The following is a 12,372-nucleotide window of genomic DNA, read 5'->3' as shown; positions in this document are numbered from 1 at the left end:
CATCTGGAGTATTGTGTCCAGTTCTGGGCCCCTCAGTTCAAGAAGGACAGGGAACTGCTTGAAAGAGTCCAGCGCAGAGCTACGAAGATGATTAAGGGAGTGGAACATCTCCCTTATGAGGAAAGGCTGAGGGAGCTGGGTCTCTTTAGCTTGGAGAAAAGGAGACTGAGGGGTGACCTCATCAGTGTTTACAAATATATAAGGGGTGAGTGTCAGGGGGACGGAGTTAGGCTTTTCTCAGTGATGACCAGTGATAGGACAAGGGGTAATAGGTGCAAATGGGAGCATAGGAGGTTCAAGGTGAATATCTGAATTTTTTTTTTTACTGTGAGAGTGACAGAGCCCTGGAACAGGCTGCCCAGGGAGGTTGTGGAGTCTCCTTCACTGGAGACATTCAAAACCCACCTGGATGCTATCCTGTGTGATGTACTCTAGGTGACCCTGCTCTGGCAGGGGGGGTTGGACTAGATGATCTTTCGAGGTCCCTTCCAACCCCTAGGATTCTATGATTGAGCCCGTTTGTAAACAGGCAGTAACAGTAAGTCTTTCAGAAGCTAATTTTATATTTGGGGCAAGGCAGTAGCATCAGAATTGATTTTTGCTTTTTTTTTTTTCCCCCCATTAGGATATATTACTCATTAACCTCATTATAGAACACATGATTTGTGACACAGATCCAGAACTTGGAGGGGCAGTTCTACTTATGGGTTTGCTTCGTACTTTAGTTGATCCAGAAAATATGCTTGCCACTGCCAATGTAAGTAAATACCTTCAAAATAAATTACAGTTGTTTTTTGTAGAGTATTTGGTCATCTGTTATATATGTAATTTTTTTAAATTATTATTCTTTAGAAAACGGAAAAGACTGAGTTCTTGGGTTTCTTCTACAAACACTGCATGCATGTTCTGACAGCCCCTTTGTTGGCCAATACTACCGAGGACAAGCCTAGCAAAGGTAATGCCAATCTGGATGTTGGGCTTATCAAGGCTGTGGAATGTCAGTGTTTACAATAGAGTAACAGTCAAAGGATGTCTTCTCTCTTTAAGAGAATCTAAGACTGTAATACGTAGTGTGATGCAAATATTGATTTATTATTTAGTCATTTAAATTATCTAGAAGTATAAAATTCAGCAGATATAACTGATTTAAGGAGTGAAAAGCACTTGCTTCAGCTTTCAGCAGAAATGAAAATATTTGTATAATTTTTAGTAAATCACAGGGCTGCACAGTGGCTTAAGGACAGGACTTAGTAGAGAAGATGCAAAATAGCCCCTGAGATGCTGCATATCACAATACTGTGCTGAATTTTTGAGAGTACTGGTTCTAAATCAGACCAAGAGAGCAGAGATCAGTGATTAAGTTAACTGTTCTTGCTCTCTACCAGCAGCAGTACTGTTTGTTTATGAACATTATGTCGCATCCAAAAAGAGGTATATAAATGATAACTAAACATTCTGTAAACTTTTGAACTTATTGTATAGTTTCCAAGGAATTAGTTACGTTAACCTGCTTTATCTCTCTTCCAGATAGATTGGAAGTACGATTTTTCCCTATTTAAAAAACTTATTTTCTTTATTGGTCAACAATCTGGCAGTATTTTTACAAAGGCAGCATTACCTTGTAAATCAGATTAAGTTATCTACTTACAAGCAGGATTTGAGTTACTTTTTTGTATATGCTGATATGATTATGTCTTGGAAGTATGAGAAGAGTGAGATATTTCTTTCATAGTACTTTTGTTGAAAGGCATAATAGGTCATGTTTTTGGTACAAGCTTAGTTAGGATACTGTATATAGGGCCATCTGAACCTTCAAACAAAATTTAATTATCTTAAGAGCATTTCCTGCCATATCTGTAGTCTTCAATTTATTTTCTATTTTAAAGACTAAAAATACCCTACAGTATCTTCTCTCTCGGTGGGAATATACAAGAACTTGAAAATGTTTATTGTTGCTGTTGGATATTTGAAGTTAACTTCTGAAGACAATATCCTAGATATGTTTAATTATTTTTGGTTTGTTTTTATTATAGATGATTTTCAGACAGCCCAACTCTTGGCATTGATATTGGAGTTGCTGACTTTCTGTGTAGAACATCACACTTACCACATAAAGAACTACATCATTAACAAAGATATCCTGCGAAGGGTACTCGTTCTCATGGCCTCAAAGCATGCTTTCTTGGCATTGTGTAAGTTTTGAAAGCTACAGAATAAACTAGTATTTTGTGTATGTGAAGTGTTACATACCTTCATTGTGCTGGAGGAAAAATGTTCACAGGTTATGACAATTTGTGGAACTGAATGTGGAATTTCTACTGTTAGACTCTGTGTTTCTCATTTGTAGATATATTAGCTAGTATTAGTAAATTATTTTGCATTTTCTAAAAGGCAGGAGGATTTTTGTAAATCTCAATGTAGAGGTGAATTGAAGACATGGTATTGCAGTATGGCATATCCTAAAAGAACCATTTTAAGTTTTGATGTTTTTTAAATAGAAGGTATTTAATTAAGAGATACAGTTACCTGACTACATTAAAGAGCACAGGCTTTCAGTTTGGTGCCCTTCAGACTCTGATAGTTTCTACACCATGTTCAACACAGTAATAGCAAAGCAGTGGGTCTTAATTCTGGAAGCAAGTAAGAGATTTTTTTCCACAGTTCAGTTGTGCACATGGAGTAAAACAAAGCCTAAAGTTGACTGAGCAGTACCATAAATAAGAAGTATCTTTTCCATTGGTAACTGAATTGCCCAAGTTTGGTTTCAGAACCCTTGAATGCTTTGGATTTTCAGAAAGTGCTTTAAACTGGATGTAATTTAAGCCTTTGCTTTACTATGTATGTGAAGAACATGTCATTTACCAATTTTAAAATGAGATAGTTTGCATCCTAATAAAATGGACTTAGTGAAATGTAATGAAACTTTCATTTGAATAATAGGAACGCTAAGCAAATTTCCCAGGTCTATTGAGAAAATACTTTTTCTTGCTCATGTGTAATTAAAATAAAAAATACATCTTTATGTTAATAGTAAGATAGTCAAACAGTAGTATATTATTTATCTAGTAAATGGAAGGGGTTTTACTTGTACAGTTATGATGGAGGATTTCTTATAAGTAACTCTTCTTATGATAAGTACTCTTGCTGAGTAGCTGAGTATTTTCTAGATTATTTATTTTCTTTAAAAATTTAAGAATTCTCTGGACAACACTTTTGTTTCAGGTGCCCTTCGTTTCAAGAGAAAGATAATTGGACTAAAGGATGAATTCTACAACCGTTACATAATGAAAAGTTTTTTGTTTGAACCTGTGGTCAAAGCATTTCTAAATAATGGTTCCCGTTATAATCTGATGAACTCTGCCATAATAGAGATGTTTGAATTTATCAGAGTGGTGAGTGCTGTTATATGCTGAAGATAATCACTGCATTGTTTCATCTTGTAGTACAAGAAGACTTTGTTTTGCTTGTACCCTAAATTATGCTATCATAGTGATATGACCATGTGTTACTGTATTTAAATGAACTTTCTTTTGTATCAGTTATATCCTCATACATGTTTTTTCTTACATTTGAACAGTACTGTGACTTAAAAATTAGATTCACCTGATACTTCATGTACAGTACCCAGAGCTGGAAAGGCAGCCCTAATGAAGTTTCATCATACAGCTTGGATGGGCCTGTTATGACAGGAATGTAATTTGAAACTGTTGCTACAAAAACATCAAATTTAGTCATGCTCTGTAATGTCAGTTCAACAGAATATGGAAATATGCAGAAGAGCCATATGAATGGAGTGCTGCAAACTCCCATCCATGGCGAGTCTCTTAGAACATGCACATTTGGCTGTCTAAATAGTACGGTTTCCTCACTGTTGCCAGCGTGCAAATTCTGAAAGATGCTATATAGACTGTAAATGTGGTAAGTGGGGCCAAGCTAGGATGCAGACAGTGATGAGGGATGTAGAGGAAAAACGGAGGCTTTGTCACCTTTTGAACTCTTCTGTGCTGATGACCTCATTCCTCTTTGAGTTGGGGCTCAAGGTAGTTGAAGACTGAAATGACTTAGTCATTGTGGAAGAGTTGATTTTAAAATGGTTTTGAAACTGTGTTCCTGACTTCTTTGCTGTTGTCTGCCAGTACTCTATGGGATTGTGCAGTCCATGCTGTGAGGAAATAAATAGTCTTTTATTTTCTTACCCTCTTTACACGTAGAGGTATCCATGTTGCATTTCCGTAATACTTCTTTGTATCTGGAAATAGTTTTGGTCAAGTTTATTTCATTCAGGTTTCTTTTTAAAGAGATTAAATTTTAAAAATTGTGCTTTTATTACTGATGTATTTCCATTTATAAGATGTGACCTTTGAGCATATAATCAGAAGAGAAAATAACCGGTGTATTAAAATTTATGTTGTTTTGCTCATTAATAGTGGATGGCAAATCAGGTGTTTATTCTGCCGTGTATTCCAGGGCTAAGAAAGCCAGACAGTGCTCAGGAGCAGTATTTCTGCTGCAGTGTGCAGACCTGTGCTAGTCTCAGCTGTCTAGGGTGGCTTTGGGCAGCCACAGCACTAAACTGAAATAGCAGAACAGGTGGGAGGTTTTTGTAAATTACCTTGACTGGCACTATATGGCCACAAAGGGAAAACCCTGATGTTAGTTTCTGATGAAAAATACCTTCCTTGTTCTCATCCTAAAAAAATGCTCTGAATAATTGTTTTTACAAAAGTAATTTGTTTGCAGCAAGGAAACAAACAATATGAATGCTAACTATATATCTCATAAATGTGTATTTTGATTGACTGATTACAAATATCAGTCAGTTTGTCAATATAAAAATAAGCTAATGGCAGGAAGATATTTAGACTTGGTTTTGGTATAATTTTCTGTGAGGATTTTAGGTTCTATTCCTGTGTTTTGGAGGAGATATTTCTAGAAAATTGCTGCTATTTTGCCAACTTTGCTCTTCAAATAATTGAAGCTCTAGATTTTAAACTAAGATTGTATGCATAATACTCTTTTTTGCATATGCTAATTAATAATATGCTTCCTGTGGAATGCTTAAAAATAGTATCTCATTTCAGTTACTTTTTATATGGTGTTAAATAAATTCATTTGAATTAAAATAAGTCACTATGTTTGCTTGTTCCTGTAGGAAGATATAAAATCATTAACAACTCATGTAATTGAAAATTACTGGAAAGCACTGGAAGATGTAGATTATGTGCAGACATTTAAAGGACTGAAACTACGATTTGAGCAACAAAGGGAAAGACAAGATAATCCAAAACTTGACAGGTAAGATGCACTAAATGCTCTTATTAGTATATTAGTACTTTAATTCTGTTCTAGAAATACTGGTGGGTTGTTTCTGATATTGGGAAATATAAATCATGTAGACTGCTGCTTGCATCTCTGGCATTGTTGAATGTACTTGATAGTGTAATTTCCAGATGCATTGCTTCAAACTTCCAGCTAACATATTAGCTGCTGGACCCCAATAAAATGCTAAGTTGTCATATCCTAAACTTGTGTAACACTACTGTAATGAGGCTGGAAGTCTTAGCAATATCTGAGGTTTATTTGCTTAAATAGCAGATTCCCACTGTTTGATTTGAATGATTATTCAGTTGTAAGTTATAATTCTATGGATTTTTATTTAAAAATTCATGTCATATTTCCTTTTATTTTAGTTTGTGGGATTAGAAATTTAAATAAGCTCTACCAAAATGACAGAGAAGTAGAATTTATAGAGAAATTTTTAGAGGATCCTCTTTTGTAATTGTTTTTTACTCCATCAACAAATCTAACAATCGGATATAATATTTGGATCATTCCTGGTTGCTAGAGGAAAAGTTCTCTTCTTTAGTTCACAGTTACCCAAAGTCAGAAGATTAGGTTATATAAAAATAGGACTTCTCACTTTTTTTTTTTTTTGGCAAATGGTACTACTTTTATGTGTATCATTCAAACAAAATGGACTGTTTGTGTCAGTAGATGAGTTACTCTTCAGAATTGTCAGCAAGGTCTGTTCTTACTCTGTTGTCTCAAATTAGTTTTAAAAACATAAAATTATTAATCCTAATTAGTCATACTAGGACATGTTGAAACTTCAGACTTCTAGAGATATTTTATTTCCTGCCACAAGATTTCTTAACTAGTATTTAAATTTAAAACTTGTACAACTAAAGTGAGAGTATGGATGTAGATTTGTTTTCAAAGGTTGAAGCACTTTAAAGATTATGTGCAGGATTTGCAGCTTTGAGTACTAATGTTTTACAGGTGAGATTTTTTTTGGCTTGTCAGGCAAGCTTATCACTGTTAACAGCAGAGAAATTCAAGCCTATACTCTAACTAGATCTCTAAATAGACTAAACTCAGATTGTATTAGTTATATGTTTATTCCAGTAACAATAGCTTTATGAAACACATTAAATTGCAGATTTAATTTGTGGCCAGTAAATTTTAAGTAAGTGCTACAGATAAATTTGTCAAGGGTTTCATGCTTTTATTGGGAATTTACTATTAAAATTGACATTTAGCAATGAAGTGTTTTCAACCTCTCTTTTACTCCTGCCTCTGTTCTTCAGGGTGCACATCACTGTGCTTCTCCTCCTAGGCCATGATACTGCTTCTGTGAGAAAAAGGGAAAGGAGGGGTGGAGTTGGCACCAACAGTAGTTTAAATGGGGAGAGAGAAATAGCACTTTGTATTCAAGGCCCTGAAGAATGGAAAATACTGATATTGACCAAAAATTGTAACAGGTGCATGTGGCAGAAAGCTGTCTTTTTAATGTGCCTACTTTAAACTGGAATAATAATTAAGTTAGATATTGGGGTGGGTTTTTTCTTTAACTCACTTAACCCCAGATACTGATGAGTTGTATTCTCAGGAAAAAAAGTCTGTAGTTTCTAAACTCTTTGTTTTACAACTTTTTTTTTTACCAGTACCAACTGCTAAACCAAGTCTGAATGCAACACTTCATGACATTTATTAAAAACTTTTAGTCATGTTCTATGCAGGCTTTGTAAGTTTGTTCATTTTTTACAGAATTTTTGACAGATAGTGGGAATGTGGTATTAGCAGACTTGTACATTGATTCTTTACAAAGAGAAGTTTTTAATCCTATTTGCATTGAAAATACAAAGATTCACATTATAGAAAGATTTGCTGGTGTTTTTATTGCGCTGCAGTACTTGTAAGCTGTCACTGCAAATGTTGGGAAGTTTTACTATTAGTGAGTTGGTTTTTGAATCAAAAGTTTTAAACCTTAACCGTTCTGCAGCATGCGCTCCATTCTGAGAAACCACAGATACAGAAGGGATGCGAGAACCCTGGAGGATGAGGAAGAAATGTGGTTTAATACTGATGAAGATGATATGGAAGATGGAGAGGCAGTGGTGCCCCCTTCTGACAAAACTAAAAATGATGAAGATATTATGGACCCTATCAGTAAATTCATGGAAAGGAAAAAATGTAAGTGATGATAAGAAGAATGCCATGTGACTCATGAAGAAGCCCTAACTTGTATTCTTTAGCCCTGCTGCAAAGAAGGATTTGCATGTATTTGTTCTGAAGTTCTTAGATTTTGAAATTGTGACTCCAAGTTGGTGTACCACCCCTTCAAAACAAGTTTTATTGTCTTTGAAAGCAGAATGATACAAAATTTTATTGTTGATTTCTTAAAGCATTTGAATGACAATCTTAATTGATAGTCAAGTTTTTATGTGTTTTATTCAGGTTTATAATTAAAAAATTTTTATGTAACTATTCAACTGATATTATTGGTAGAAGAGAAATGTTCTTTCCTGGCCAATGACAACAGCTGGTAGGTGTTGTATTAGTATGGAAAAAGAAGTCTGTAATGACTCACTTTACCTAGTTATACATAAAGTATTAAGCCTTTTCCCACACAGTAAAGTGGTTTGTAATTAAATGTTTTCTGCAATAATATTCAGAAACTTTTGTGTTTATTTTTTTCTCTCCAGTAAAAGAGAGTGAAGAAAAAGAAGTTCTTCTGAAAACTAACCTTTCAGGGCGTCAAAGCCCCAGTTTCAAGCTTTCCTTCTCCAGTGGTACAAAATCTAACCTTACCAGCCAGTCCTCTGCAAGTAATCTGCCTGGGTCCCCAGGGTCTCCTGGATCCCCAGGGTCCCCTGGGTCTCCAGGATCAGTTTCTAAAAGCACATCTCAGATGGCAGCTATTACAACTAAGGTAATTTTGAATGGACATAAGTTGACTTAATTGTTTCACTAGGAATTTGCTTTAGCATCTTTCTCAAGTTTGTGTGAATTCTGACATGTTAAGCAGCAATAGACTGTCTGCTTTGCTTGTGCTTTTCTCTGGCCTGTTGCATTCTTAAGGAGATCTGGCATGTACATAAAAAGAAATAAAAGCTCTTTTAATGCCCATACTCTTAAAAGTATGAAGCACACAACTTGCTGCTCTTTGCAGCAATCTTTACTGTGAAATACAGACAACACTTTACTGTTGCTAAATTGCACAGGGATATTTGGCAGGTAGAAATACAGAAGTGCATTGGAAACATTGCCAAATCTTCCCAGACTCTGTGAGGTCTCACCACCCCCACTGGGAATTTCTGCTGTTACCTTCTTTAATATTGTTCAGAATAGCTGGCCCAGCTGCAGACTAGAAACAGTGTTGACACTGTTTTTTTCATTAATTATATGGTTCTGTTATTTTATGTGTAATGTACTTAGTGTTATATTGTATGTGACTGTACAGTCTATGTGTAATCTTTTAATGGGGTTATATTTTGTTGTATGGTTGGCTAAATTTTCTGGTTTGGATGGTTGTCATTAGCTATATGAATAAGTAATATGATCTTTGAGTAAAGTAGCAGTAAGTACTGTTGTAGTCAAATTCTACCTAAGCTTCAGGAATTGCAACACCGTTGTTAGAAGAAGCTTTGGAAGTTCATGCTACTTCTTCATGGGTCCAGAGCTGCCTAATCTTAAAATGTTTGGTTATTTACAATACACTGGAGTTTTTAATATTACTAGGTATGCTTTCATTTACAGCTGCCAAGTTGATTAAATTTTTTTACCTGTACACCTCATTCAACTACATGATACAAAACATTATTGAATTTACTATATGTTTAAAATAGCTTTTGTGAAGACACAGCTGTGTTCTGAAAGTATTGTTATTCAGAAATTCAGATTTAAGGATATTCTGTATTGGTTTCTGAAGTGCTTCCAGATTGTTTGTTGCTGCAGATAGCTATGCTTTACAGAGGGCTGCAGTAACACTTAGCAAAATTAAGTAGAGTTTTGGGTTTTCTCAAATTTCAACTGGAAATATTTCTATCCGTTGATAAATCCAAAGTGGAGTTTTTCCTATCCAATTAAAACATTTTTGAGACAATGTCATTTGCATTAATACTGACGGACTTATTTTTGTTGCACTCCATTTTGTGCAGAACTTCGTGAATCAGTACTTGTACGGCAATATTCTGTGCAAACATCATCTTCCGATATAAATGTGAAGTATCTGTGTGAAAACATTTTCTGAATCATAGTAATTGTGTGTTTCTCTTTGTAGGGAGGCCTCGTTGGGCTTGTAGATTATCCTGATGATGATGAAGAGGATGATGAAGATGAAGATAAAGAGGAAACTTTACCTTTGTCAAAGAAAGCAAAGCTTGAGTCATCATAATGGCAACTGCTGAAGAACATTATCAGTTGGGGGAAGGTTATTTTTTCCAAAAACAAAACCCACAGCAGAGCAGCAATCTTTTGTGAATTACTATGTGTGACACAGATCAACCTGTACAAATGGATTTCTGCCAATCAAGTGCCAATTCAAAGGAACAGAAGAAGGGGAACTATTTCGGTTAGGGGAAAGACGCCTTTGAGCTCTCCAGCTTGGACCACACATTGCCCTTTTCTCAGGGAAGGAAATGGAAAACAAACAAAAAAAAAGGCAAACAAAAAAGCCAACAGGGCAGGAGTTTTATTAGTGGAACTCTGGATTGGCTGGTCAGTTGCTACAATCAGAATATGCTTTCTTGGACCATGTATGAGACTTCTGAAGAAAAGGCAGGTTTTGCCATAATTCTTCACTAGTTAAGAATGCCAGCAGTTTCTTTGTATAAAAGAGACCTGCCTTTGAAATCGTACATTCTGAACATTTTAGTCAAGCTACAACAGGTTTTAAAAACCTCTATGGGGGAGGGCTGAATATAAAGTTTCCTTTTTTTTTTTTAAAATCTGTTCCCTTTGCCCTTTAAACTGCAGATTATTTTTTTTTTTTGGAGGTGGGGATTTGTTTGTCCCTTCTTGATTAAAGATTGAGTGGAATTCTAGATGTGGTCACTTTTGTGTCATAATTATTTTTTTTTTGCCCCCCTGAGTGTATGCTTAGTTGTTGAGTATATATTTGGGACCATTAAAATTTTTTGATGTAATATAATCTCACTGTTGTGCTGGTACCTGTTTCACCCTGTGTAATTTTGTTCTGCATCACAGTTTTTAATATGTTTAGGATTTTATGGACGATGGTATAGTTTTTATTGGAAAAAAAAATAATCTTACCACAATGTGCATAAAAGCAATACTATTTTATGACTATTTTATATTAAATTTTACATCAGCAACTGTCTTGAGAAAAATTCAGGGAAATAGGATGGAATAAAAAGTTGAAACCTATAAATATGAAATTAGTATTCCAAAGAGACTTTGAAATTTCGTAACTGAGAACAATGATGGTAGACTTAACTCATCAACATGCAAGATGGATGACTTAGGAATACCAGTATTTTGACTCATTTAACTTACAAAAATAAAAAAAAAAATAAAATTAAAGGAAAAATATATGTGGTATTTTTTTAAAACCTCTGATTCCCTTTGGAATACCAGTTTTAGTGAGTTAAAGATGGTTGTAGAATAAACTTTTTACAAGGATACCATCTTTTGAAATTTATTCTAATACTTGATTGAAAAACAGCAATTAAATTGTGGGTCTCACTCAATGACTACATTCTTTCCCCTTTTTCCAAAAATCCAAATGTTAGTTACTAATGTGAAGCTACTTGTTACATCCTGCTTCCTTACTCCCTTAACAGAAGATGTCTTTGCACAGCACTGCTTCCTGCACAGGGGAGTTCAGTCAGTTCCTTTGCAAACAAGATCCCTTCTTACATATACTTTTAAGAGTTGATTTCCTTTTGGACATTCAGAGCAGCAAGAGTTCCAAGAGTTGTTATATAGCACATTAATGTATCCCATAGAAATAGAAGAAAGGAAAACCTGAGGCTGGATCATACATGATCACGTGCAAGTGTAGATGAGCACTTTGTTTCTGAAAATTGTGAATTGCACAGCAGATTCTATGCTGACTACAGATGTCAAAGCTGTTGTGATTGGACTATTAATACATATTAGTAAATTCAGATTTAGTTAAGAGTGTGTATTTGGAAAAAATACTTAGCCATCTTTTTCCTCTAAAAGTTAAATTGAAATCAGTCTCCAAGGCTGAGTTTTTACAGTGTGTTTGAAATGTCTGTGACAGCACTGTTCTTGACAATACGTTTTACAGAGAATGCAAGAGTTGAGCACTTGGTCATGACAAGACTAGAAACAACCTCCTGCTGCAGTACAAGAGCCCCCATGCTGTCTCAGTGACCTCTGTGAAACTTGATCTTTGCAACTTTGGTGTCAGAGCAGACATTGTGATACAGAAGTATGTAATTTTTCAAGTTTTCTTGTTTAGGCTGAATTTAAATCCTTCTCAATCTGTTACACTTTTCTTGGCAGAAAGCTCTCAGAATTTATCCATGTAGTCTTCATGTGCTCTGGGCAGTATCTCAGGAAATCCTTCTGAGTTGGTTGAAGGAACAGTTCTCTTGGTGGTAGTACTTTGGGTTTTTTTGTCTTTCAGCTGTTGAGTTCTTGATCTTTTGATGTTTGCTTCAGTCTTCTAAACTTTTACATACTTTCATAATATTTGGAGGAATCTTGGATTTTAGACTTTCAGTACTTGAAGCATTACATCTAACAGAAGAAATGCTATCCTTATGTTACTGGGTTCAGTCAACAATGGAAGCAGGAATATTTTTTAACTTCTTATATATTCATGGAGCTCTAATAGATAAAATACTAAGCTGCACATCTTTTAATGCTGTCTAACATGTAATTAGATGGCTAATTGTTTTCCCAGACATCTCATGCTTGTGACCTGACAGGACATGTCCACACTTTGATATATTTATGCAAATTGGAAGTAGTCAGGAAGTAGGTGAGTGGGGGACACTGGTAGGTATGCTCTTGCCCAGTGACTTTAACTTTTGTGTTAATGGAAATTGCAAAATAAACTTTAGGGAAAAAAGGAAATTGTGGAATTGTGAGAAGAGA

At 35.1% G+C, this 12,372-nt stretch overlaps 1 protein-coding gene across 2 annotated transcripts in view; it reads left to right on the top strand.

Moving 5' to 3' along the window:
* SMEK1 (SMEK homolog 1, suppressor of mek1 (Dictyostelium)) overlaps positions 1 to 10,323 on the top strand; it is a 45,975-nt gene extending 35,652 nt beyond the window's left edge. For both annotated transcript variants that reach the window (XM_010003713.1, XM_010003712.1), the window contains 8 exons: positions 626 to 757; positions 853 to 955; positions 2,034 to 2,192; positions 3,223 to 3,392; positions 5,153 to 5,295; positions 7,283 to 7,473; positions 7,986 to 8,212; positions 9,563 to 10,323. In XM_010003713.1, the coding sequence (XP_010002015.1) occupies positions 626 to 757; positions 853 to 955; positions 2,034 to 2,192; positions 3,223 to 3,392; positions 5,153 to 5,295; positions 7,283 to 7,473; positions 7,986 to 8,212; positions 9,563 to 9,676 (1,239 nt within the window). In that variant the 3' untranslated portion in view covers positions 9,677 to 10,323. The remainder of the gene's footprint in view (positions 1 to 625; positions 758 to 852; positions 956 to 2,033; positions 2,193 to 3,222; positions 3,393 to 5,152; positions 5,296 to 7,282; positions 7,474 to 7,985; positions 8,213 to 9,562) is intronic.
* The last annotated feature ends 2,049 nt before the right edge of the window (positions 10,324 to 12,372 follow it).

Source organism: Chaetura pelagica, unplaced genomic scaffold (assembly GCF_000747805.2).
Source record: "Chaetura pelagica isolate M959 unplaced genomic scaffold, ChaPel_1.0 scaffold48, whole genome shotgun sequence".
NCBI classification, from domain to species: Eukaryota; Metazoa; Chordata; class Aves; order Apodiformes; family Apodidae; genus Chaetura; species Chaetura pelagica.
The sequence above is the reverse complement of the archived record's forward strand: the minus strand, read 5'-3'. Positions and strand labels throughout refer to the sequence as shown.